At 50.8% G+C, this 26,343-nt stretch overlaps 1 protein-coding gene across 2 annotated transcripts in view; it reads left to right on the top strand.

The window, feature by feature from the left end:
* Positions 1-677: 677 nt before the first annotated feature.
* SLCO3A1 (solute carrier organic anion transporter family member 3A1) overlaps positions 678-26,343 on the top strand; it is a 62,103-nt gene continuing 36,437 nt past the window's right edge. For both annotated transcript variants that reach the window (XR_013227395.1, XM_077317575.1), the window contains exons 1-2: positions 678-1,107; positions 17,270-17,735. Coding sequence is in view for 1 of the 2 variants with exons in the window: in XM_077317575.1 (XP_077173690.1) it covers positions 952-1,107; positions 17,270-17,735 (622 nt within the window). In the remaining variant the exon portion in view is untranslated. The remainder of the gene's footprint in view (positions 1,108-17,269; positions 17,736-26,343) is intronic.

The following is a 26,343-nucleotide window of genomic DNA, read 5'->3' as shown; positions in this document are numbered from 1 at the left end:
GGGGAAATGTTTTAATAAATGCATCTAATATCAACCCCTCTGTCGATCCAGGTGTTCTTCGAAGGGTGCGCTCAGAATGAAACTCGGTTGGTCTTCACGGTGCTGACAGACTCCCAAGTTTGTTCTCCCGCTTTTCCTGGCAGGCTTGTCTTTTCCGGTGAGTCTCGTGCAAATGGGGATTTATCGTTCGAAGCGCGTCTCTGTTGTCACCCCCAAACCTCGGGGCCGGTCTGCTTGAGGCTGTCAGGAAGGTCCCCCACCCACACTAAGGTCATTCTGCAGGGGCTGCAAAACAGGAAGCTCCTGGAGGGTATTTTGGGAGGGGATCCGGACCATAATAGAAGTCACAATCCTCCCCAGGGGCGCCTGATATTAGAACAGGACTGAAGATCGACCCAGTGATGAATTCTGCCCTTTAGTTTCCTATTAAGAGGGCAGACGTCTGGCTATGGGGTATTATGTATTTGACATTTTATTGACTGAGTGCATGGCACACGGGGGTCATGTCGCTGGGAGATACCCTCCCTCGTTTCCGCCCCGGCGGAGGCGGGATTCGAACCCGCGTCCTCGGCGCCGCCGCATCGCTCCCTCCGCCCGGCCCCCGAGCGCCGCGCGCCCCGCTTGGCTCCAGGCCCGCCGCGGCAGCAGGAGGCGGAGGCGGGCGGAGGCGGAGGCGGAGGCGGCCGGGGCGGCCGGGAGAGGGAGCGCGCGGGCGGCGCGAGGCGGGCAGGAGGGAGCCGGACGGAGGCCATGGCAGCGCTCGCAGCAGCGGCAGGAGGCGGCGGCGGCGGCCGAGGAGGAGGCGGCGGAGGCGGCCAAGAGCAGCAGCAGCCGCCGCGGAGGAGGAACAGGAGCAGGAGCAGGAGCAGCGCTTGAGAGCGGCCCCGGCCGGGGAGCCGCCGCCGCCGCCGCTGCTGCAGCTCCGGCGGTGGAGGAGGCCGGGCGGGCGGCATGCAGGACAAGAAGCCGGGCGAGCGGGAGGCGGACGAGGCGCCGCCGGGCGTCCCGAAGCGCGGCCGGCGGGGCTCGTGCTTCTCCAGCATCCAGATCTTCCTGGTCTCCGAGTGCGCCCTCATGCTGGCGCAGGGCACCGTGGGCGCCTACCTGGTGAGTCCGCGGTCGGGGGAGCTGCACCGGTGCGATGGGCACTTCGGCCCCTCTGCCTTCACGCCGAGGGGGCGGCCTCTGCGCCCGGGAGGCTCTGCCCGGGCGGCTGCGGGAGGGCCGGTCGAGCAAAAGGGACCCGGGGCCGGACGGAGAAGCGCGGCGCGCCAGTCCCTCTGCAGCGGCTCAACTGGCGGCCACCTGGCGTGTGTGAATGGGGGTGCCTGCGAGAGCTAGGAAGGCCTAGGGGGACGGCCAGCCTCTGGCACAGTCACTCGTGCTTCACCTTCCTCCTCTGGGATGAGTCAGAGAGGCTGGCCCGCCTTGCAGGGGTGTCAGGAAGGAGAGGGGCTTGGGTCAGGAGAAGGTGCCGTCCTCACCCTCCTGGAGTGACCTGCGGCCTTCCCTTGCCACCTTCTCCCCATTTCTTTTGCCCCCGCCCTTCAGATAAGTAGGGTGGCCAACGGGCCCGGACGTCCTCCCCCTTTGGTCCCACGACTTTGAATATCAACTCGACCAGCAGAGAAACCACCAAGGGACGCTTTCCCATCCTGCGTGCCAGTGTGCAGCATCGCCTGGTGAACACCCGCCCGCCAGCTGCTGCGGGAAGAGTAGAGGCCCCGTGGGACGGTCGGCCACCGAATCCCCAGCCCCTCCGAGCCGGCTCCCAAACGTCGAGGACGTGGGTGCCACTCTGGCGGGGCGACTTCCACTTGGGGCGACTTCCGCTCTGGGCTTGGCCCAGCGAAGTGCCCTGAGGCATCATGGGGCATGTGCCCCTTCCGTCCCCTCCGAGCCCTGCAGTCCAGGGGCAGAGGGCCCTGCTTCCTGGGGTCAGCTAAAGGCGTGATGCTGTCAGACGCTCCAAGAGAAGCACAGGCAGGCCCATGCTGAGCCTTGGGGGGGGGGCGCTCTCCTCCTGGCTGGCTGGCTGGCCGGCCTCTCTGGGGACCAACCTCCAGTTTGGGCTGGTGTGACGTGTGTGTCTTAACACCCTTGAAACAGTTGGGAGTGACTCAGCGTTTGTCCCTTTCTTTCCTGGTGCAGAGAGAGGACACCTGGGGGGGGGGGCAGGCCGAGGAGGCTGCCTTCTGGAATTTGGGGGGGGGGGCCTGGCTTGGTGGGCGGTGACCAGAGGCCTTGCTCTGGATCCCGGTGCATGGGCTGGAAGAGGGGAGGGAGGACGGTGTGGCTTTCCCGGAACTTAGTGCCAGCTCTCCAGGCTGAGCGTGCCGTGGAGAAACGCTGTAGAAGCCACCAGTTTGGGCTCGAGAGTGGTGCGTGGGCCGACTTTAGAATCGGGGCCTGCCTTGATTGCGGATCTGGGAAGCCAAGCCGGGCTGGCCCTGGCCTGTGCGTGGAAGGCAGACCTCGAAGGTGGTGACGCGGGGGCAGCTGTGACTAACCACATGTGAAGTTTCTTGCCCCACGGACAATCTTAGGATCTTCTGCTACGCTACACCCCTGGCCGTACGATCTAGAATAACAATCCTTCTTCTCCGGCTGCATCTGGCTCTTGTCCCTCTGCGTCCACCGCTTGGGTCTTTGGCCTTCTTGCAAAAGCCACCATAGGGCTCGGGACGGAGGTGTTCTGGCTCTCTGGCTCCCGGTCAGGGTCAGGGGCAGCAGCTGACCTCGGGCAGCCCTGGCGTGGCCTGGCACATTGTTAGAAGCAGCAGACCGGTCTGCTGGGTGCTGTCAGGCGGATCAAAGCCCCACATCGGAAGGAGTCGGAAATCTCGAAGGAGGTCTTTCCGGCTCCTTCCGATTTGTCGCTGTGATCTGCTCGATGGTGGCTGATGGGTCAGAATGGACATGGTCAAGGGACCCCTGCAGGGGCATGAGGCTTGCTCTGTTCAGACTCAGGGGGATGGAGGCTACTGCTGCTGTGGCCGGGGTCCCCAGGGTGCCATTGGCTCCAGCACACTTATGCAGACCGGTTGAGGAGTCCCCCTCAGTATTAAACTCTCCATTTTCAATCCACTCAGTTGCAGCTGGGGAGAGTACAAAGAGCTCCGTCACATCTCCCCAGAAAGCATGATGCTCATGTTCCGGTGACAGATGGAGGATAGTTTGGCTGGCTGCCCCACAATTGCATCCGGGACCCGGTCTTTGGCCCCGCTTCAACAGCGGGTCTGCACAACTGCCACAGCCTGTTCACATCCTGTTAGCCGTCTCCCATAGTTACATTGCGCGTTGAATCCTGCAGGCCCCTCACTGGCGTTTATCAGGTTATGGGTTTATTAGGTTATGTTAATGAGGTTATGGGTATCGGATGGGACTGAGTCCATCCATGTTTGTGCGGAGTTTCTGTGTGTGCGACTGAATGGCTTCCTGTCCGGTTGTGGGGCCTTGCGAGAGCCGATTTCCCTTGGCCCAGTCCGTCCCTGGCTGGAAGCATGGCACTTGCTCACTCTCTTGGGAAGGGCTGTCTTTTCACCCTGGGTGACAAAAGCATTCCCGACCAGAACGTTTGTTTCCCCTGCTTGATTAATTTGTGCATCTTAAGCCTGAGAGCCAGCGTGTTGTTTTTGATTAAAGAGCATCGGATTCCGATTGTGGAGAACTGGGCTCCATTTCCCACTCTTCCACATGCAGCCGGCTGGGTGGCCTGGGGCTAGCCCCAGTTTTCTCAGAGCTGTTCTCACAGAGCAGTTCTCACAGAGCTCTCCCAGGGTGTCTGTTGCGGGGAGAGGAAAGGAAGTTGGTTGTACGCTGCTTTGAGACTCCTTTGGGTAGTGACAAGCGGGGTATAAAGTGCCCCAGCTCTCTTTCTCTAAAGCGCTGTCAAATTGTTTCCGACTGGCTGTAACCTTAGGGATGAATGAAGAATTGAAGAAATGTATTTATTGAGGATAACTTTAATTCACTTGCCTCTGCTCGGGGTCAAGCAGCATGCGATAAGAGAAGCCCCCCTGGAACAGCAAGCCGTCAAACGCGATGGATTCTCTGCCCACGGCAGATTAACACGGAAGGAGGCAGAACAGATGGTATCAAAAGCTCTTGCCCCACTGGCAACTGACCCTCCCCTGGCATAGCAGATAGTGAGTGGGGGTGCCACCCTCCAGGTAGGGCCAGGAGACCTTCTGGAATGGCAGCTGATCAGTTCTCTTGGAGAAAGCAGCATAGAATCAGGATCAGGAATCCTTGACTGGCAAATCAAAACCAAGGCAATAAAATTAGGATAAAATGAAGGAATGACAGGTGGTCTCGAAATCTTTGCCCCGATGGCAATTGTGGTGGTCTCTAATATGGAGATCTGGGTTTGATTCCCTGCTCTTCCTCCACATGCAGCCAGCTGGGGGACCTTGGGCCAGTCACAGTTCTCTTAGAGCAGTTCTTACAGAGCAGTTCTCTTGGGACTCTCTCAGCACCACCTACCTCACAGGGAGTCTGTCATGGGGAGGGGAAGGGAAAGGGGATTGCTAGCTGTGTTGGGACTCCTTTGAGTAGTGAAAAGCAGGGTATAAAAAAAAAACTAGCTCTTTTCCTTGAGAGATAGTATGGTATCGGAGTTAAAGAGCGGTGCATTCTGATTCGGAGAGCCAGGTTTGATCCTCCCCTCTCCTCCACGTGCAGCCAGCTGGGTGACTTTGGGCCAGTCACAGTTCTCTCAGAGCTCTTCTTACATAGCAGTTCTCTCAGAGCTCTCTCACCCTCACCTACCTCATAGGTGGGGAGGAGTATGTGGAGAGAGGAATGAAAAGGGGTGTGTAAGCCATTATGGGGGGTGAAAAATGGGGCCTAAAAATACCCACTCTTCTTCTAAGAGCCTTGGAGAGCTCCAAGAGAACTACTACTGATTTCCTGACAACAGAGACCCATCCCCCCCAGAAAGGATCTCCTTTAACGAATGACTTGGCAGCATTATGTCCCACTGGGATCCTTCCCTTTCCAAACCCCGCCCTTTCCAGGTTTTGCACCCTTACATCTCCAGGAACATCCCTACCCAGAGTTGGCAATGCTAGGCAGCTGTCATTTGGACTAAGAGCTTGCTTACAAGGCCCGTTTTACTGCTGGCCGTATAATCCCTAATCTGGCCACGTGCCGTGCGATTCTGTCAAAGCCGGGTGTGCAAGAAAAGACCTTTTTTTGCAAAATGGGTTTTCAGGGCAAGCTGCTGCATGCGCCCGCACGTGAGCCTTCGCCCCTGGCTTTCCACACGGATAATTTTTACCCTTTCCCATGTTCCGTAGCTCCTGCAAGCTGCAGAGGAGGAACAGTGCGTAGCAGAGCGACTAGTGCGCACGCATGAGATCCGAGGTTTGATATCTGGCAAGCGTAAATTCTCGGTTTCGGATGGCGACGTTCCCGGGTTTATCCAATCTCTGGCAACATCCCTGGGCCAGGCCTCCACTGCAGGCAGCATGTGCCGTGGGGGTTGCTATAAGCAAAGTTACTCCATCTACCCCATGTCCCTGTGGAGCGAGTTTGCCCGTGCCCACGGAAAATAGCCAATGAGGCAAAGTCGTGGGTGATACAACCAAGTTGTGTGCTGCTTCTTTTATCGTCATGGGCCAGAGTGGAGGAGAGGGGCCATGGCTCAGTGGCAGAGCCTCTGCTTCCCATGCAGAAGGTCCCTGGCTCAATCCCTGGCCACATCTCCAGTTGAAAGGAGGAGAAGGAGAAGAAGAGCTGGTTTTCCATACCCTGGTTCTCATTACCTGAAGGAGTCCCAAAGAGACCGATTAACACCTTTCCCTTCCTCTCCTTTCCTGTGAGGTAGCTAGGGCAGAGAGATATCTGAGAGAACTGCTCTGTAATAACAGTTATAAGAGAGCTGGCCCAAGGTCACCCAGCTGGCTGCATGTGGAGGCGGGAATGACACTCAGTTCTCCGGATTAGGGCCTGCCACTCTTGGGCCACTGTACCACGCTGTGATTGACAGTCTGAGTAGACAACATGGACTTTGATGGTCCAAAATGTCTGATTCAATACTGTCAAGGGCTGTGGCTCAGTGGCAGAAGGTCCCAGGTTCAGTCCCCAGCATCCCGCTAAAACAACCAGGCAGGAGGGGATGGGAAAGAATTGAGACCCGCAAGAGTGTCTCCTAACCTGAGTAGACAATTATTGTAAGTTATATTATTGTTGATTTAGGATACCATATATATTATCTAAAATGTAGAAAGGAATCTCCAGTAGATGTTGGAAGTGTAGAGAAGAAAAAGGAACTTTGTATCACTCCTGGTGGACATGTCAAAAAGCAAAGAGGTTTTGGCAGAAGATGCATGTTGAGATCTGAAATATTTTAAAGATACCATGTTATTTAAATCAGAATCTTTATATTCTGGGTTCTCTAGACAGAGATAAGGATTAGGTATTTGACTACAGCTGCAAAAAATTATTTGGGCAAAAAAAAAAAAAAAAAGGAAATCTACAGAGATACCTATCATTTTCGAATGGCAAAGTATTAGAAACAGCCCAGATGCCAAAACTTGACAAAATACATAAAAGATAAACCCATAGAGGATTTAAAAATTTAACAACAATCATGGTCTAATTATATTAGTAAAAAGTGACTGTAGGTTATTGTATTAATTTATTTATTCATTAATGTAATTTATATACCGCCCCTCACTGTCATGTTTCTGGGCAATGTACATAGAACAGGAGAACACGTAGATTTAGAACATTTATAATGATTAAAGAGAAAAGACTAGCAACGTATCGGTTATCTACGAAAGAGGATATAATAAAAAGAACTAAGGATTCTTCGGTGCAAACAGCCAGAAGTCCTTTTAAGTCGGCTTTTTGGCTTTGCATGGTTAATGCATGAGTTAAAATAATAGTCATTTAAAATTAAAGATCAACAAAAGTTTTATTTGAGGTATGAGGACTTCCTCAGAGATCTGTTCCCACAGAAGCTCGTACCTTAAAAAAATCTCTGCGGGAGAGACAGAGCGATACTCAAACAGACATATTTCCCCTTGTGTTATGTGGGATGCCGTGTTTCTGGCCCTGCTTTCACACTGAGCTGGTTGTATATCACAATGGCGAGGTGAACTCAATATTTCCATACTCATCTTCCAGCTGCACTCCACCCACTTCTCTCCCGTGGAACCTACTAGTAATTACAAACCTGACCTAGCCAGCGTACTCCCCTGGCAACTGCCGAGTTTACGTGGGGAGGGGAGGGGAGGGGGGGGAGAGGGAGGAGATTGTGTTGTGAAGCCGGTCTCTAGCAATCCTCTCTCTTCCTCTGCATCCTTCTCGGATCGCTTTCGGAATGAAATTTGCTACCCACAAATGACGTTTGTGGCAGCGCTCGGCTGATGCATTTAAATTCTGCGGGCGCGCTGTTGATCCCAAAGGGCAAATTTGGTTTTGTGTTGAATAAATAGTCATTATTGTTTTTTTATCGTCTCCTGTTTATGGAGCGGTTGAGCTGTGGGTGGGGGGGAAGGGTTTACAATCCGAGCTTCATACGGCCCCAGGACAGCTCTAAAAAGTTGGTGGCTACATTTCCCCCCCCCCACCCGCACAAGGTGATTTAATTGAGCTGCCTCTGTTTTTTTTCTAAACAGGTTACAGGGCAGTGTTTACATAGGTGACAGATTTGTTTTTGGTTCACTTCTTGCCTGTTGCCAGAATGTCCCTTCTCACTCCCACTAGCTGAGCTTCGGTGCTGTTATGGAATACTCACAAATATTCTAGCTGCTCAGTGGTGGGTGGGGGGATACCTGGAATAAAATGCCCTCTGGCAGGACCACTTCTCTGGATAAAGTAATAGGCCAGTAGCTGGGCAAACGAGTTGACTGTTGGCCAAAGCTAAGACTAGGGCCTAGAGCAGGGGTGGCCAAACTCCCAGCAGGCCTATGGCTGAGGCCAGTAAAATATCAAAATAGCAACGTCTCCCTCCTGTATTGCACCACTACCCTGGGTTATGGTTCATGGGCAAAATTCAAAATTGGCAGTCTTCAAGCAGCGGCTGGACAGATCCTTCTCCTGGGTGCTTGAGGCTGATCCTGCATTGAGCAGGGGGTGAAACTAGATGGCCTTGATGGCCCCGTCCCACTCTAGGATTCTATGGATCTAATTGCTTTAAACTGTGATTTTAATGTGGTGTTGGTTATGTTTTTCCCCATCCTGAGTCTGCTCTAGAGGAGAGGGCAGTTTATAAATCTCAATAAATAGATTCGAGGGGTTAGCTTTTGTACCCACGCACCGTATCTGTTGAATAACATTTGGTATCTGTTGGATAACACTTAAAGGTGCTGTTGGTTCTCCTGCTTCAGACCCACATGACAACCCCCCGGAATCGAGCTTCTAAATCTTGTCTGGCCGTGTGTGTGTGTGTTTGCAGTTAAAGGTATACATTATTTCTGGCTTTGTATCTGTTTGCAATCATAAATGCTGGCCTACCTCGCAGGGAGGATTTGTTCCTTCTTTGCACCTTTTTATCGTCTCCCTTTCTCGCTTGGTCTTGAGGCAGATTTGGCAGAGCGAGTGCGTGCTGTCGACAGATGGGCCGTTCAGTGAACAATGCCGCACGATCAGGGCCTCGCCAGTATGAAATGAACATCTGTGCCACGCTTTAAGCCTTGGAGGGAAAGCGCTACATTTATTTACAAGTATCGACGGCCCGCTTTTCTGGCCGCCCTCAAAGCAAGTTTCCAAAGAGACCGATAAAGCTGCGGACATGAAAATTATTAACAGCTGAAAAATCCGTTTGAGTGCAGAGCCATTTCCAGAGTCGCTTCTAAAGAATCTGACCAGACAAATCTGTAATTTTTACTTCTTCTTTGGTCTGTCAAATGACAAAAGACGCTTTAGTTGATTAACCTGACGGATCGACAAACCCATCAAGTTAATCCCAACTTATTTCCATAGTGCTGTCAAATGCTCCATGTGGATGTTGCCTTGAGACTGTTGATGGAGTCCAGCCATCCAGAAAGCTTTGGAGTGGTGAGATTTTTACTTGAACCCCAGAGAAATGAGACTGAAAATCAGGACGTGTTTCTCCCTCCCTCCCTCCCTCCCTCCCTCCCTTCTTCCTGTGCCTGTTCCTTCCTTCCTTCCTTCCTTCCTCCCTCCCTCCCTCCCTCTCCCTCCCTCCCTCCCTCCCTCCCTCCCTCCCCCCCCTCCTTCCTTCCTTCCTTCCTTCCTTCCTTCCTTCCTTCCTTCCTTCCTTCCTTCCTCCCCTCCCTCCCTCCCTCCCTCCCTCCCTCCCTCCCTCCCTCCCTTCTTCCTTTGCCTGTTCCTTCCTTCCTTCCTCCCTCCCTCCCTCCCTCCCTCCCCTCTCCTTCCTTCCTTCCTTCCTCCCTCCCTCCCCCCCTCCCTCCTTCCTTCCTTCCTTCCTCCCCTCCCTCCCTCCCTCCCTTCTTCCTGTGCCTGTTCCTTCCTTCCTCCCTCCCTCCCTCCCTCCCTCCCTCCCTCCCCCCCCTCCTTCCTTCCTTCCTTCCTTCCTTCCTTCCTTCCTCCCCTCCCTCCCTCCCTCCCTCCCTCCCTCCCTCCCTCCCTCCCCCCTCCCTCCTTCCTTCCTTCCTTCCTCCCCTCCCTCCCTCCCTCCCTCCCTCCCTTCTTCCTGTGCCTGTTCCTTCCTTCCTTCCTCCCTCCCTCCCTCCTCCCCCCTTCCTTCCTTCCTTCCTTCCTTCCTTCCTTCCTTCCTTCCTTCCTTCCTTCCTTCCTTCCTTCCTTCCTTCCTTCCCTCCCTCCCTCCTTCCTTCCTTCCATTTGTTATTAAATTTATAGACCATCCCTCTCTGCAAACAGGCTCGGGGTCGTTTATGATATTGTCAAATTCAAATGCAATCGAAACAAGAAATACACCACAAGGCCCTGTTTTTTCCTTGCTTCATCCCTCCCTCCCAGCTTATCTTGCCCCCAGATGCTTTTCAAGGTGAGAGCCATTCCGATGCAGTTTCTCCTGGCCTGCCTCTGAACAGAGAACCCGGACTTCCTTGGTTGCTCTCGTATCCAAGTCCTCCTCAGCAGGGCCGACCCTGCTGACCTTCCAAGCTCTGAGGAGACCCGACTAGGCCGTGCATTGGGGTCAGGGTGATAAAAGCAGATTTTCCACATGTATTCAACCCCCCCTCCCCCCCTGCCATCAATGGATTTTAGATGTGGTCCTTAAATTTCCCCCAAAACTTCTCACCCCCACGCCGAAACCTCAGTCTTCTTCACAGCTGCAACAACCAGTTGCGCTTGGGTCTGACGGTCTCGCAAGCGAGAAACCCGATTTAATTTTCTCCCCTCGGTCTTTAGACACCGCGAGAGAGGGAGAGCGCTCTAGTCCAGGCTGACCTAGTTGCAAGGAGCCAACATCTGCCGGAGTTGGAGAGGAGGGGGGGGATCAATTCGGATAAAGGCTGTCTGTAAGGGGGAGAGTTCCTCCTTTGCTGTGAGGTGCCAGAGAATGTTTGGACGGAGGGTTCTTGAGAGATTTCTTGCTGTTTGCTGCTGCGACAAGAAGGTGAATGTTCCTCGGTGTAGATTCAAATGAGTAGCCGTGTTGGTCTGAAGGAGTGCAATAAAATCAGAGTCCAGTAGCGCCTTTAAGACCAACAAAGATTTATTCAAGGTGTGAGCTTTCGAGTGCTTGCACTCGAAAGCTCCCACCTTGAATAAATCTTTGTTGGTCTTAAAGGTGCCACTGGAGGCTGATTTTATTGTTCCTAGGTGTGCGTGACCTGGGTGGCCCAGGCTAACCCAATCCAGATCTGGGGAATGAAGCAGGGACTTAGGAGACCTCCAAGGAAGGCCAGGGGGCTAGGCAGGGGCAGCCGATGGCAAGCCACTTGTGGTCATCTGTATTTATTAATTATTATTAGACTTAATGATTGCCACTCCCAAGCCAGCCGGCTCGCGCTGGTTCCCTACAAGATAATAAAACCACAATAATATCACAAAGAATCAGTGAAAACCCGACACTCCCCCCGTTTGGCTCCACCAATTCAGTTGGCTCCACATCTCAAGGTAGGTTTAGATGTTTAAAGAATTTTTGATGTTTAGGATTAGAACATTTGGAGGAAGGGCCGTGTAGATCTTCTTTTCCTAGACGCCTGGCAGATGAGCTTTGTCTTGCAGGCCCTGCGGAAGCGTGGCAGCTCCAGCAGGGCCCTCTGCTCTTCCGGGAGCTTATTCCACCAGGCTGAGAAGGCCCTGGACTTTGTTGAGGCCAGCATATCTCTCCTAGGTTAAGTGACCTGCTTTCTGTGCACTTTATGAAATCCCCAGACGATTATGAGCATTTTGCCAATGTGATCCTACAAATACTACCATGACAGTCTATTGGAAGAGCAACCACTGATGAAGATAAAACAGAAAGCGGGTCACTTAACCTAGGATCCCGTTTTGGTTGACTCTTTATGTTTGATCATATGTTTGACCATTTAGACCAGGGGTAGTCAAACTGCGGCCCTCCAGATGTCCATGGACTACAATTCCCAGGAGCCCCTGCCAGCATTCGCTGGCAGGGGCTCCTGGGAATTGTAGTCCATGGACATCTGGAGGGCCGCAGTTTGACTACCCCTGATTTTGACCTTTTCACTTATAGACATAGAGAAGATTACTGTATCATTGTGCCTCGTTATTTCCTTTTTTCTTCTGAGTCCACATTGAGGAATCAACGGTTCAATACTTGATTGGTGGCTTAATTGTCTTAGCAGCACCCCCTCAGAGGAGACTTTATTTATTTATTTATTTATCCATCCATCCATCCATCCATCCATCCATCCATCCATCCATCCATCCATCCATCCATCCATCCATCCATCCATCCATCCATCCATCCATCCATCCATCCATCCATTTATATACCGCCCTCCCCTTTGGAGAATTCTGGGGCAAACTACAGATCTGAGAATCCCGGTGGTTCTCCGCACTGTATTTGTGGCTTGGCACTTACCCACCTTCCTTATTCAGGCCTCGCACGCAGTGCTCGATCCATCAAGTCATTCCAATCAGGGAGCTCCTGAACATTTCAGAAATGCAGAGCTCGAATCTTCTCGTCTGGTCGTGTTACCTGTGCGAACGTGTTGGAGGGAGATGATTTGTGGCATTTTTTTAACAGGCTGCCAGGTAGAGGTGTGCCTGGGCATGCGAAGGGAGGGGAGCGAGGGAGAGTCACTTGCATAACTCTTTAAGCAAATAAATTTGGCTCCGGGGAGTTTGGATGCCTCGTCCCCAAGGGGGCCGGCGCTCACCCGCACGCAAAAAACAAAGGCGGTCGGAGTGATCTTTTGTTACGTCTGACAATTAAAGCGTCTGGAACACCCAGGGTACAAATTGAAACTCGTTTTATTAGCTTCGCAAATGGAACCTTAATGTGTTTCTGAGATTTATTTTGCAAATTATTCGGTATGCGGGAACTGAAATAAAGCATTCTGGCAGAGTTTCCTTGCCTCTCCCGGTTGCTGTTTCATGGCTGGCAATAACTGACCAAGTAGTCCTTGATTTCTTACTGCATTATTCACTAAAATAAATTTTCTTAGTTGCTTTATGGTTCTTTCTTACCCTAGAGAGGGACTTGAAACGGGGATCAGTGTGCCGCCACTGGCCGAGGGAAGGAACTACAGGTCGACCAGCCAGTCTAGGAATTGGGTCACAGCTGATTGGCCATGGCAAAGCAGGTGGTCCATCCCGCCTCCTTTAAAATGCTTCTGAGTCAGGACGGTTTGGACCCATTGCTTGTTCTTGGCCCCGGGGCATTTTTAAACTGGAAAGAGTCTCTGTTATTTTCTCAGCTGAGGTCTAGGTGGGACCCATCACCTTTGGTTGAATAGCAAGTCAGTTTTGGTTTAGGGGCTTTTCGCACACCTTCAAAATCGCACAATGGTTGCCAATTGAAAACGCTACTGATTTGCCATTATGCACAACGTCGTTGACAATCTGCCACACACCTGAAACCGATCCGCAAAAAGCGCTTCCTTGTAGCGCTTTCAGGGAAATCCCCAAAAGTGGATTCACCCTCCGGAAAGCGCTACACTCCTGCAACCAATCTGCAACACTAGCGGGAAAGTTCTGTGCGTTACCATTGTTGCGGTTTCTACAAAGTCCCTCCCCCTGGCTCTCTCCTCTGATCTTCCGGCGAAGCGATCGCCATTTTTTTTTCTCCGAGCGAGCGAAGTTCAACCCACCAGCAAGCCTGTTTAGAGGCTTCCCCGGCTTCAGTCCCTCCCCAGAGCTGTTTATTCACTAAGCACAAACAACAGACAAGCCCGTTTGCTGATGTATTTTCCCTTTATTTTTTACACTGTTTTCGGCCGAAAATCAGGCCCGTGAGGGGGGGGGTTCACTTGGGGGGAGCGTGGCAACGATGAAACGACAGCTCAAACACACCTGCCAGCTGATGGGTCTCTCCGTTGCAACGAATCAACACATATTCGTTGCAATGGGTGTGTGTGTGTGTTTTTTTTTAAGCCTTTCTTAAAGGGAAAGGGGCTGTTTGGGAGCATGCTCATTGGCTGCTTGACGGCCAGGGGTGGGACGAGCTTGGCAATAGCGCTTCCTGTCTAGCGATTTTTGCTGAGACCGGAAGCTTGTGGGAAACGATAGAAACGCAACTGGATTCCACTACAAAGTCAGGTATGCATAACGACGAATTGCACTATTTTAAATGGCGATTTTTCGTTCAGCAAACAATTTGCTACAAGGATCCCGGTGCGGAAAGCCCCTTAATTTCTGCGAAAGAACACTTGCATAGTTTTATGGCTGGGGGTCACCCCAACACGAGGAACTGTATTGAAGGGTTGCGGCATTAGGAAGGTTGAGGACCACCGGCAGGGATCTTTCGTGACCCTCCGAAAAGACACAAGCACTAATAAAAACGGCTGCAAAGCGAAGGACGGATGCGATCCGAGGAAGATGAGACGGACCTCCTGTGACAGGCACGTTTGTAAAGGGCAGCGCTGAGGGTATTTCTCTAATGATCATAACCGGTGTTGAAGTGGGAAAGTGACGGCGGCTCTAATTGCTGCCACCGTCCCTTCCCACTTGCGATCCTCGGGCGACACATCTAGTTTCTCAAGCCCCGCATCTCGCTCCGTAAATCCCCTTTGGTGACAGGGAGGATATTTGGGGAAGATGCTGCAGTCAGCAGCTTTTCGCCCACCGGGAGGTTTTGGTGGGGGTGTGGAGCGCCGTTGTCTTGTGACACGGGAGGTCAACATTTGTGCTGGTGGCAAGGAGATGCCTAAATGTCTCGGCAGGAACCCTGCTGCCAGAGAGAGCGTGCGCAGCAGGCGTTTGCATCAGAACGATGCTCAGCTTACAAATTAAAGTTTAGAGGAGAGTCCGAGCCGGTCAGATCTCGGAAGCTAATCAGGGCCGACTCTGGCTAGCACTTGGGTGGGAGACCTCTGAGGATTTGGGTGGGAGCTCCTTCAAGGAGAGAGCGTGGCGTAATGTTTAAGAGCGGAGACTTCTGATCTGGCCAGGCAGGTTTGATTCCTTGCTCCTCCACATGTAGCCAGCTGGGTGACCTTGGGCTCATCACAGCCGTGATCGTGCTGTTCTCCCAAGGTCACCCAGCAAGTAAGAAATTAATCAAAAGTCGAGATTACGACTGGATTTTTTTCTTTGTGCAATAGAGAGATGTGGGTTTTGGAACCGAGCAAAGAAGAGATCTCTGGAAGGTTATTGTGCAAGAAGGGAATTTTGATACAGCCTCATTTTTTTGTGTACTGCATCTGTATTTTGTGAGCGTCTGAATGGCCGGGTTTCATGGTAGGACATAAAAAGAAACCCTGGAGACGCTGAAATGAGATCCCTTTACAATTTTTGCCTCCCCTTTATATAGTCTTTCATCTGTAATCTATCTTCCACTCTTCCTCAGTTAGACCTTTATAGGGTCTTTTGGGGGGATGGATGGATGGGGGAATCTCGGGTAAAAGTGTTATTAGCATCCTTGAGCTGCCAAGAAGTGTCTCTGGACAGGTCAGGGCATAGATGGGTTTTTGGGGGGAGGAGAGTAAGTTGAAAGATACCCCTGTGATAAAGTGTTGGGCTACAAGATTGGGGGGCAGGGCTTTGGTATCCCACAAACGGCGACACAGATTTAATGTTCACTATTATTGGAGTCATTAGGAGAAGCTAATGTTTTGGGGAAACTCTTTTTATCTTGTTGGGCACCTGAAAAACAAAGACCCCCTGAGAACAGAGGTTATCCTAAGATCAAACCTCCCCGGGAATTATTGCTAGTTACAGACATTTCAGATATAAGCTCAGAGTACTAATCTCGTCTGGCTCCATCCTGCTAGGAAAAAAGTTGTGAGAATTGCGTTGTCATGGAAAAGGTGCCAGAACTGCATTGCCATGTAAGAGCTGGGAGAATTGCATTGCCATGTAACATGTATGCGAAAGCAACATACATTAATACTCCATTTGTTTGAATTTTTATTTTAAAAAAATGTTTTCAGTTTTTTTATGTCAAATTATTTTGTGCCAAATGATTTAATTTCAAATGGTTTAATGTCAAATTAAAGATCGTGACAAGATGGAACAGTTGGTTTCTAAAGTTTCGAAATCATCTGAAAGATAACAGAGATATCTCGATGCAACGCCGGAGTGCTTAGCCCTATGGAGTAAGCTCACAAGGGTTGTGAACTTCTCATGCCTGGCCTCCTCGATATTTACAGCTCATGTCTTTATGTCCTTTAAATTTCCCGGCCAATGATTATTTCCGTAACAGACTTCCATTGCGTTTTTCATTGCAGATCTCAAAGATTTCCCCCATGGCTGCAGCTTATGATGTTTTCATATCAAAAACCGCAGCAATTCCCAAAGAAAGCAAGCAAGAAACCCATGGGGCTATAAAGAGTAACTTTAAAAGGATTCTAGCCATGGAAGCTAATTCTAGAATAGGGGTCTCTAACATGATGCCCAAGGGTAGACTTTGCCCTGTTGTTCCTGAGGATCCGATAACACTCTGGAAAAATATTTCAGGGGGCTGCAACAGGAAGGGAGGGGGGAGTTCCTGCTCTGTGTGGTTGGCATAGATTTGGATCAGTGCCTTTCCAGTTGTGATGTAGTGCTAGTAATCAAGGCAGTGTAATTTTTGCGTCTTTTGGACAGTCTTGTTTCCTCAGTGTTTTCCCTACAAATGATGTTTTATTCTTTCTGCTGCCCGGTAACCATTTCTGTCCCATCAGCATTTTGATGTAGCCCTGGTGCTACTGGAGACAGACCTTGTCAGGACCTTTTAGAATCTATTTAATATCTCTTGCATTTATGGAGTCACATCAGCCAAGGTTCTGATAACCCCCAGCCCTTGGCTACTTTTATTTTCCTCTTGACGGCTGTCTCTTCCATTGAAGTCTTTATTGTTCCAGTTGTAAAGGGGACTTAATTGAGTATTGATTTCTGTTTAATGACTTGACTGTCCATCCATCCATCCATCCATCCACCCTTCAACACTCCACTTCTCTTTTTGTTTACAACATTATTAATTTAATTTATCCTCATAACAACCCTGTGAGGTAGGTTAGGCCGAGGGAGACAAAGTGACTGGCCTAAGTCACCCTGCAAGCTTCCATAGCAAAACCAGGATTCAAACCTGGATCTTCCAGTTCTAAGACTGACACATTATCTACTGTACCACCCTGATTCCAAATGTTGCAGAGTTCTGATTGTCTGGATCAGGGCCCACCACCTTTTTCCAGCCCTCGGGCATCTTTGGAATTGTGACACAGCATGGTGGGTGCAGGAGCAACATGGCTGCCATAGAAGGCGGGGCCAATCACAAAATGGCGGCCATAGAAGATGGGGTCAGTCACAAAATGGCTGCCACATCTTAACTTCAGTCACACAGTGAAGGGGATTTTATTGTGTTTTAACTATTTATGTTGTAAACCGCCCTGAGACCTATTGGGAGAAGGGCGGTCTAAAAATTAAATAATAATAATAATAATAATAATACTTGTGCTGTGGTGCTGGCTGTCCCCATAGTGATGTTTATACAGTCTGCACTGCCAACCAAAATCCTTGCTAGGCGAGATCTCCACCTGACTCTGTCCATTTTCTAAAAACATTTGGAGGGTACCTGAAAAATTGCCCATGGGCACCTTTTTGGAGACTCCAGCGCTAGAAAATTAATTGAGGAATCATGAAGGTCTCCATGAATTCAGACAGGTTGCCCCAAGGATGTTTCTATTATCGGGAGAGAAGATTCTGTAATGTGATGCGGGTCTGGTTCAGTAACCCGTGTTGGTCTCTTTCCTTGCAGGTGAGCGTCCTGACCACGCTGGAGCGAAGGTTCAACCTCCAGAGCGCTGACGTGGGCGTGATCGCCAGCAGCTTTGAGATCGGGAACTTGGCCCTCATCCTGTTTGTCAGCTACTTTGGTGCTCGGGGACACAGACCGCGCTTGATCGGATGCGGCGGGATCGTCATGGCCCTGGGGGCGCTTCTTTCGGCTCTCCCCGAATTCCTCACCCACCAGTACGAATACGAATCCGGAGAGATTCGGTGGGGGGCCGAAGGGAGGGACGTGTGCGTGGTCAACGGGACGACCAGCGACGAGGGACCAGACCCAGAGCTGATCTGTAGGAACCGGACGGCCACAAACATGATGTACTTGCTTCTGATTGGAGCACAGGTCCTCCTAGGGATTGGTGCTACCCCTGTGCAACCTCTTGGAGTGTCCTACATCGATGACCATGTGAGGAGGAAAGATTCTTCCCTGTACATAGGTAAGTGGTAGGGTTGTCTGTTCAGCGTTGGCAAATAGGGGCAGAGTTTGAGAACTGGGCCCAGGGAGGGTGGTGTTGGGAGAGGATGCAAAGCTAGCCATGGAACTACCTCGAAGGAGGACGATTGGATTAATCCTTCCGGCACGGCTTCCATCTCACTGTAGTGCTTTGGTAAGGGTGGATATGGAATGTAAACATTGGAAAATCCTGCTTCGGTTTCCACATATTGATGTCACCCCACATTTGAATCTGCTTTATATAATTCGGCAGTCCAGCCCACAGAGCCGGACTAGGAATGGACACAATGAATTACAAGCACAAAGCAACTGTTCATGCTCAAGAAAACGCCCAGTTTGTAGCATTGACTTGGGCCGGTTATGCACGCTAGTTGCTTTGTGCTTGTAACCCATTATATTTCTGCAGGCGGTGATAAGTTTTCGGGGAGGAGAAACTCCTCTGTTGTTCTGGTCGTCTCAGAAAAACAATAGGAGGCAGGGAAATTTGATTCCTTCTAAAGCTTCACCTCATGTGCAAGGTTCCCCCCCCCCAGTTCATTTGCTTTGGCTTTGATGTGGTTGAGAAGGACTACTCCCCCCTACTTTGCTGCAGGCAACTGGTGCTTTCATGTCCCTCAGGTCGTTCCCCCTGGCTTTCCTGCAACCTTTTCAAAACCCACAGTGGGGAGGGGTCATGGCTTATTGATAGAGCATCTATTTGGCATGCAGAGGATCACAGGTTCAGTCCCCGGCATCTCCACTTAAAGGGTCCAGGTGGAAGTTGAGGGGATAGATCCTTGTCTGAGATCTGGAGAGTCTGAGTAGTCAGTCTGAGTAGACAATATGGATCTTGATAGCCTCATAGTTGATTCAGTATCAGGGAGTTGCATGAAATTTCAGGTGAAACCCAGGCCCCACCTGGAGGCGGGCAACTCGTCTCTGTTAAAGGCCCATAAATATGTGCAGTGCAGGATCCTCTGTGCCAATTTAATTCTTTAATAGCGTGTTTCCCTTTTTGAAGCTGCGGCTCAAGGGCCGTCCTGTTCTGAAGATGCAGGACGGCCCTTAATCAGAAAAAAAAAAGATTTATTGGACCTTGAGCATTCAAAAGAAAATGCCAAGCATGTTTAATGCCCTCCTGGTCATCTCTTGCCTTCATTCCTGACCAGGAAAACTGATGCTGTCAGATCTCGAGCTAAGCAGGGTCAGCCCCAGTCAGCTCTTGGCAGGGCAGCCTCCGAGGAACGCAAGGGCCGGGTAGTGCAGAGTCCCTCCGATCATCTCTTGCCTGGCAGCCCGACCATCTGAGTCTCTCCTGGCTACATAACACATAAACAGTCTTTCATTCATATGTAGGTGGGAGCATTCCTTGGGCTTATGATCTGGCCGTTTTAATGTAGAAGTCGGATGTGCCACCTGTCCAGAGTCTTGCCAGAGGACGCTCACGTGATTCTCGATCACCAGCTGCTGCAGCCTGTCAGGTGTAAAAACACACCAGCCAGGAAGCAAAAATAAGTCAGTGCTTGAGTGCACGGTTGCAGGTAGCACCAGTGGGTACGCCGTAGAGTCTGAGAGGAAGGGGGCAGCCGTGTGGCTCTGTTCTTGCAGGAAGCCCACCCTTCTTTAACAGGATGTCGGGAGAATCAACCATATCCCCATGCGCCTGACTTTCTCTGCCAATTAATTTTGGGCTCCATCCCTGCCCTCCATTGTACAACAAACCGTTCCCTGTTCATTGGTAGAAAAGTCTACGTGTCACGGCCCATTGTCCCCAAACTAGATTATTTCCCAACAAAGGCCAGCGTGTTTATTACCGAAGAAAAATAGCGTTTTGAAAGGGGCTGGCTCTTACAGATGTCCGTGGCAGAGGAAAGGGAGCGGCACGGGAATGAGAGGGTATTATGGATCGCCCCTTTGTCTCTCTGCCGCTTTGTAATTGGAATGGCAGCGAGGAGATAAGCGTTCTGTTTATTCACGGTGGCTGGCATTCGCGAAAGCTGGCGATCTGTTAATAATCCTTTCGGGCTGACGGCGGTAATGAGGCAGCGGTTAATTAGGGAGATGTTTCCCCCGTCAACGTACGAAGGCTCCGAAATTTTGGCGGTACGGAATGCGGCCGGCCGGCCTCGGTGCATCATGGGGACCCATGCTCTCTGCTGCACATGCCCACCCTTACACGGGGGCTCTCTGATTGTGGGAGCGGAATGGAACGTCTGCAGGGGGGATTTCTCTTCTGGCTTTTTTAGCCTAGGCAGAAACGTGGCACAGATGAGAGGTCTCCTTCCCAAAGCTTGGCTATTTGTATTTGCGGCAGGCGGAGAAGGGTTCTGCTTCTCTGCCAGAAGACGTAGCCCACCAGGAAAGGATGCCTCAATCGGTAGCCCCCCCCCCCAGCCCCTGGTTGCTACGATACCTCTTGTTCCAAAATACCGCCGGCTCAAAGGGTGACTTGGCGATTCTAGTTCCCGACCAGGACTATTTCTGTCCTGAACTTTCTGCTCCATGATCTCATCCCGGGTGGAACAACAGAAGGCCCGAAATAGCCTGGCGGGGTTGGCTGCCTTTTGTAGCTGTCTGAGAGGGGCATGCCATGCTGGTGGATGGGTGCAGATGGGTGCCTTGAACCGATCCCGGCCACGTTGCCAACAGATCTCGCAAGAATGGGGTTTTAAGAGCTGAGCAGCCGACTCCCAATTTGATTCATAGATCCGGGAGAGCGTTGGGGGGGGGGGGCGGGAGAGAGCACGGTGCCCCAGATTTTCCTCCCCCATCTTTAGAACGGCAGCAGTTTCAGGGGCGTGAGAATATATCCCGGGTGCTGAATTTTGCAGGGTTCAGGATGGGGAAAGGGGAGGGTTTCTGGAAGAGCCTCCAGAATGCACGCCCTGTACATGCCTGTTTCTGTCACCATAGCAACCCTTGCTAGGAACAGGAGGAAGAATTTGGGAGGAAAATAAAATCTCAGGGTCCCTGTGTACGCCCAGAGAACGTTCGGAATTCAAGCGTGGCTAAGCGTCCCATCTGCTTCCCTTGCAAACGGAAGGCAATGGATTCTCTGCAGCAGGCGTTCGTGTGAGCTACCTAGGAACATCAGAGGAGCCCTGCTGGATCAGACCAGTGAGGGTCCATCTAGCCCAGCATCCTTCTCACACAGGGGCCAGCCAGTTCCTCTGCAGGGCCAACAACAGGGCAGAGAGGCCGAGGCCTTCATAAGAACATCAGGAGAGCCCTGCTGGGTCAGACCATTGAGGGTCCCTCTAGTCCAGCAACTGAGCCACTAAGGTCTTCCCCATCCCCTCCTGCCTGGTCCTTTTAACTGGAGATGCTCCCAGGGATTGAACTGCATGCCAAGCAGAGGCTCTGCCCCTGAGGTCTTTCCCCTCACCTCCTGCCTGGTCCTTTTAGCTGGCAACGTTGCTGGAGATTGAACCTGGGACCTCCTGCATGCCAGACAGATGCTCTGCCGTTGAGTCACAGACCCTTCTCCCCGATGGAGGTCCCTCAGTAGTTTCTGGTGGAACCCCTCCACACCCACCCAACCCCACAAAATCTATGTCGTCAGGGCAGCTCAGTTGTTGTCCCCCATTCTCCCGATCCATTGTCCAGCCCTTGATGTGGGAGACAGAGACTGTGAAGAAATGCATTCTTGGGGTGTTTGTGTGTGTCGCTCGCTGGATCGCTTGGTTCTCAGCGCAAAGGTGAAAAGGGCACTTGCTCAGTTAGCTGAAGGCAGCTGGATGATCTCTCCAGATGGGCGCTCTGTTCTTCTTCGCTCAGCCAGGGCACCCACCCGGCTCCTCCGGCCAGGGGCTGCTGGAGAAGTCATTGCGGAAGAAGCAGATTGCAAAGGTGGGAATCTAACCCGAAAATCTAGCCCTTTTTCAAACAAGGGCAAAAATGTTTTTCCGAGTTCTCAGAAACTAAGGGATACATTTTTTCGGTAGTAGAAATGAGGGAGACGCGTTGGTCTTATGGACTTTGACATTTTGGGATAACAAAGTTTCCATCCAGGGGCATCTTGAAGACCAACTGAGTTTTATTCAAGGTGTAAGCTTTCATGCGCATGCGCACTTCCTCAGAGACCATGTGCATGCACAAGGAAGCTTCTACTCCATTCCGTGGAGATAGATCACAATGGGTCGCTGCGTTTGGCCGTCCGTAGTGGTAGAAAAGAGTGAGAGTCCAGGAGCACCTGGAAGACCCACAAAAGCTCCCCCGCGGGCCCAAATTTGGGTCATCTTTCAGGTCCTGCTGGACTCTCTTTTCTACAGACAGACAAACATGGCCATCCTTCTTGATCTGTCTCCATGAAATTAGAGTCCAAGAGAGGAGGCAAAAGAGGGTCAGAATAGCAGCCTGGGAACTGATTCTCTTTCAAAGAGCCAGATGATTCCTGCGCAGCATGCAGATGAAGGACGTTCCTTGTGGAATTTATGGTCATATTTAACTCACTGCAGGGGGTGTCACGGCCCCTGGCTCCAATCCCTTTCCTGTGAACATGGTGGGCTGCAGATCCAGCTCCGTGGGGCAGGGCGTTCGACACCCCATCTGCTTCCCGGCCTCCAAAAGCAATTAGCAAAACGTCCTCCAGAGAAGGGACTGCTGGAACACGTCAGCGATGACAATGTGGCACACGGTTTCTTTTTTCCTCTTTTGTATTTAATAAACGCGATAGCTTTAAACGGCCCCCATCTCCTTGCCACACAGCCGGTCCGCGGGGTCCAAGGCCATCACGCCCACCTTGCAAAGTGGCTATTTTCTCCACGGGGACTGACCTCTTTCACCTGGAGGTCACCTGCTATGAGAGGTGATCTGGGAGGTTGAGATCCCTCGTAGAGTTGGTCGTGGAAAGTGGCGTCAACTCAGAGCTGACCTACGCTGAACCGGGGCCCATTCTGCACACAATAGATAATGCACTTTCAATGCCGTTTAGAAGTAGATTTTCCTGTTCGTCAATGGAAAATCCAGCTGCCGAAGCACATTGAAAGCGCATTATCCTACATATGTGTGGAATGGGCCAAGATTTGACCTTGCTTAGCTTCCAAGTGCCAGTGAGATTGGGATAGGCTGGGCTCAAATGATGGGCGGAAAGGGCATCCAATCGCAGCCAACTTATCCTGACCTCAGATATTCAAGAGTTGGCAAGAGTTGAACAGAGGTGGTTGGCCATTGCTGGCCTCTGTAAAGCAACCCCAGACTAAATTGGTGGTTTTCTTGGTACTTGTCCAAATACCAACCAGAGGTGGTCTTGTTTCGCTACCAAGATGAGACAGGGCTAACCTGGTCCATCCAGGGCAGGACCAAAGCCATGCAGAGATGGTTGGCCCTTGCTGGCCTCTGCCGGCCTAAACTTCCTGCGTGGTCTCCCCTCCAAGAGCTCCCCTCCAGGTCCAATTCGGCTTGGCTTTTGAGATCGCCAGCCCAGCAACAGAGTTTCTAGGATGAAAACCCTAACAAAATAACTCAAGCCGGGGTAGAAGCCCTATCCCGTTGGCCGCGTGAATAGGGGAAAAGCTGAGACGACGTTTTTATTGCCTGCAATCAAGGCGTGCTTTGCAGAAATGTTGTTGGCCTTTGATAAAGAGCCTGTTATTGCCACCTTGGCTCATCGCCCTGGCAGCTCATCCTCTGTCCTTTGTTCTCAAACAATAGGCTTGTTGTCCGTTCTTCACGGCCCTCCCACCTGGGAGATCCAAGTCCCTGACTCTTAATAGGGTCATGGCTAAAGTCTCATCCAGCATGGCCTCCTGGCCTCAAGGAAACCACAACAGTTGCTTTTGAAGGCCCTTTTATGGCTTCAGTTTGTGCTGGGCTTTCTCCCCTTCCTTTGTCATGCCTCTCCTCTGTATGGTTATGAACTCAACCTGTCCCATTGATATTTCCCATGCCTTTCCCATGCCTCTCCACAGTCTCAATGTGAGGTCTTTCCCATCATCTCCAACTTGGTCCTTTTAACTGGAGAGGTTGGGGATTGAACCTGGGACCTTCTGCATGCCAAGCAAATGCTCTGCCATTGAGCCATCTCCACTTGAAAGGATCAGGTAGGAGGCAAGGTGGAAGACTTCTGAGGTCATGGGGAGCTGATCTTGATGGACCAGGGGTCTGATTCAGCGGAAGGCAGCTTCATATTTTAATATCTGTGTTCAGTTCTCTGGCATTCACCGCCTCCTTCTCCAGCGTATGCAATCGTGTGGGTGTCCAGCTTTCTGTACCGTATGATTATGATGATTCATGAAGAACCTTTCCAGATAGGCACTTCCCTTCTGTTACGGTATCTTGAGGCAGAACTGGAACAATTTGCTCCTCAGAATGTCCCCGTGTGAATTTCGACATCCAGGGTGGCCCTGGTATGCTCAAATATTTGCCAAGAATTTCCCACGTTGCTCCTTGCAAGAGCTCTCAAGGTGGTGTACCTCTTCAAGAATAAAAAGAGTCATTAAAAATAGAAGCATCATCTATTAACGTATTGCCAAAAAAAATAGTGAAATCTGCCATGGTGGTTAAGACAAAGGAGGTGGTAACAGGATGCTGAACTGGGTGGGTTTCTAAATGTCAGAGCTAGCAATCAGGTTCGCTTTCCCCACACCTCCTCCCCATCAGCCAGCTGGGTGACCTTGGGCCAGTCCCAGTTCTCTCAGAGCTCTCAACGCCGCCTCTCTCACAGCTTCCCTGTTGTGGGGAGAGGAAGGGAAGGCGATTGGAAGCCACTTTGAGTGGGGATGCCAGCCTCCAAGTGGGACCTGCAGATCCTCTGGAATTGCAGCTTTTCTCCAGAATTCAGAGATCAGCTCCCCTGATATCTGATGGGCCCATCTTTCTTTTCATCTTGGACTCCTCGCGTGTCACTTCCAATGTCCTTGACTTAAAAGCATCCGCAAGGCAGCGATAAGGCCCATCCAGCATGGACGTCATACTGATTATTGTGGATTTAAAAAAAAATTATTTAACGGAGAAATTAAATGCAAACAAGCCCGGCCTGCACTAGCAAACATTGCTTGTAATTAGCATGCGCTGCAATTAGCCCGCAATCAAAGACCACCTGTACCTTATTAGCAGTCGGCGAACAGCACATGGCCTTCTTCATGCAATCCGTCCATGCTCAGAAAGAATAATCCAGCTGCTAGAGAACTTGCAGGAGATTTATGAGGCTGTGGCGGTGGGGTAAGCATTGGTTTATTTATTTTTCATATGGAAGAGTTATGTACAGGAAGAACATCATAACAGAGCATATGCAATCAAGTAAGTACAGCAATTGGAGACCAATTGGACATTGAAGTGTGGACTTAGAGTTTATGAATAGTGGTAGCTGCAGAGTGATTCTCTCCAAGCCCTGTCCTCCCAGTTTGTGACCCAGGCACTGATCTTACATCCCTGGGAATTTCCCAAGCTGGATCTGACATCCTATCTCAAAGTCTTGGGGTCACAGGCTGCAGGAATGGGTACCCTCAGTGTCTAAAGGAGGGAAGGTTAAATAGGGCTTGGGAAAAATGGGAGATAGCCCACTCCCCCAAGCTTCTTCTCTGCAGTAGAGGCAGTGGCAGAAAGATTGGTTTGGTAGACGTCAGAGTCTTTTGCTGGTGCTAGTCAGGAAATGCACAACTGGCCTGGCTAGATATAATCTGGGCTTTGAATTAGTCACAGTTCTGTAGGGCCATAGAAACCTCTAAAGAATATGCTCTGAGGATCGGTAGATGCTCAAAAAAATACCTCCTGCAGTTGCTCAGGTGAGCCAGGTGCCATTGAGAGCTTCTGTCCTGACATTTGGATAATGCTGATGAAGAAAGTCCTGAAACAGGCTTTGTTATCCCGGAATCCTGTTCTGCTTGCATTATAGAGCATTTCTCCTTTGGCTTCCAAGAACTGGACCATAAACAGGACTTAGAATTCTATTGATATATTATTGTATATATATCTATGTGCACACAAACTATATTTTTCTTGCTGTTGTCTTCTCAGTATGCTCCTATTGCTTTAGGCTCTTGGTGTGATCCAGCAGGGCTCTTCCGATGTTCTTTTACCACTATCTTAACCTTCTTGCAAGGGGTCAAAAACTAAATGAAGTAAACAAAGGACTATCCTTGTGGCCCTTGCACTGCCAGTCCTTCCTGTGATTTTGCGCAGGATGTGCTCTTACTTGCTGCAGTTCTAGCTTCTGGGACTTTCACATTCCCCCTTTCCTCTCTAAAAAACAGACACGAGCTGACAAAAGGCAGAGCTTTGCTGCTCAGTGTACATTGCAATAGATATTCCCAAGTGTTCCCCTGTGACAGGTCCAAGCTGTGTCTGTAGATTATGAGCCCCATCTCCTGCCAGTCCTTTGAAGGGCCAGAGCTGGTGTGGCAGCTCCCCGGCCAAATCCGCAGGAAACAGAGTGACTTCACTCGGTAACAAGCCGGTGATAAAAATCCATATTGGATTAAATTTTAAGCATTTTTTTTTGTAAAGCAATTATGGAAATCATGAGTCACGGTTATAAAACTGGGACACGTATTAATAGCACCCCTGTCGTCTCTGAAGGGTGGAGAGAAGATGGCACCTCTTTGCTTTCCCTCTCTGCTTTCCCATGTGCCAAGAAGAATGATGTGGGTGTCTTTAAAGGGGCTTTGGTGTAT

The sequence above is a fragment of the Paroedura picta genome, chromosome 18 (assembly GCF_049243985.1).
Source record: "Paroedura picta isolate Pp20150507F chromosome 18, Ppicta_v3.0, whole genome shotgun sequence".
NCBI lineage: Eukaryota > Metazoa > Chordata > Lepidosauria > Squamata > Gekkonidae > Paroedura > Paroedura picta.
The sequence above is the reverse complement of the archived record's forward strand: the minus strand, read 5'-3'. Positions and strand labels throughout refer to the sequence as shown.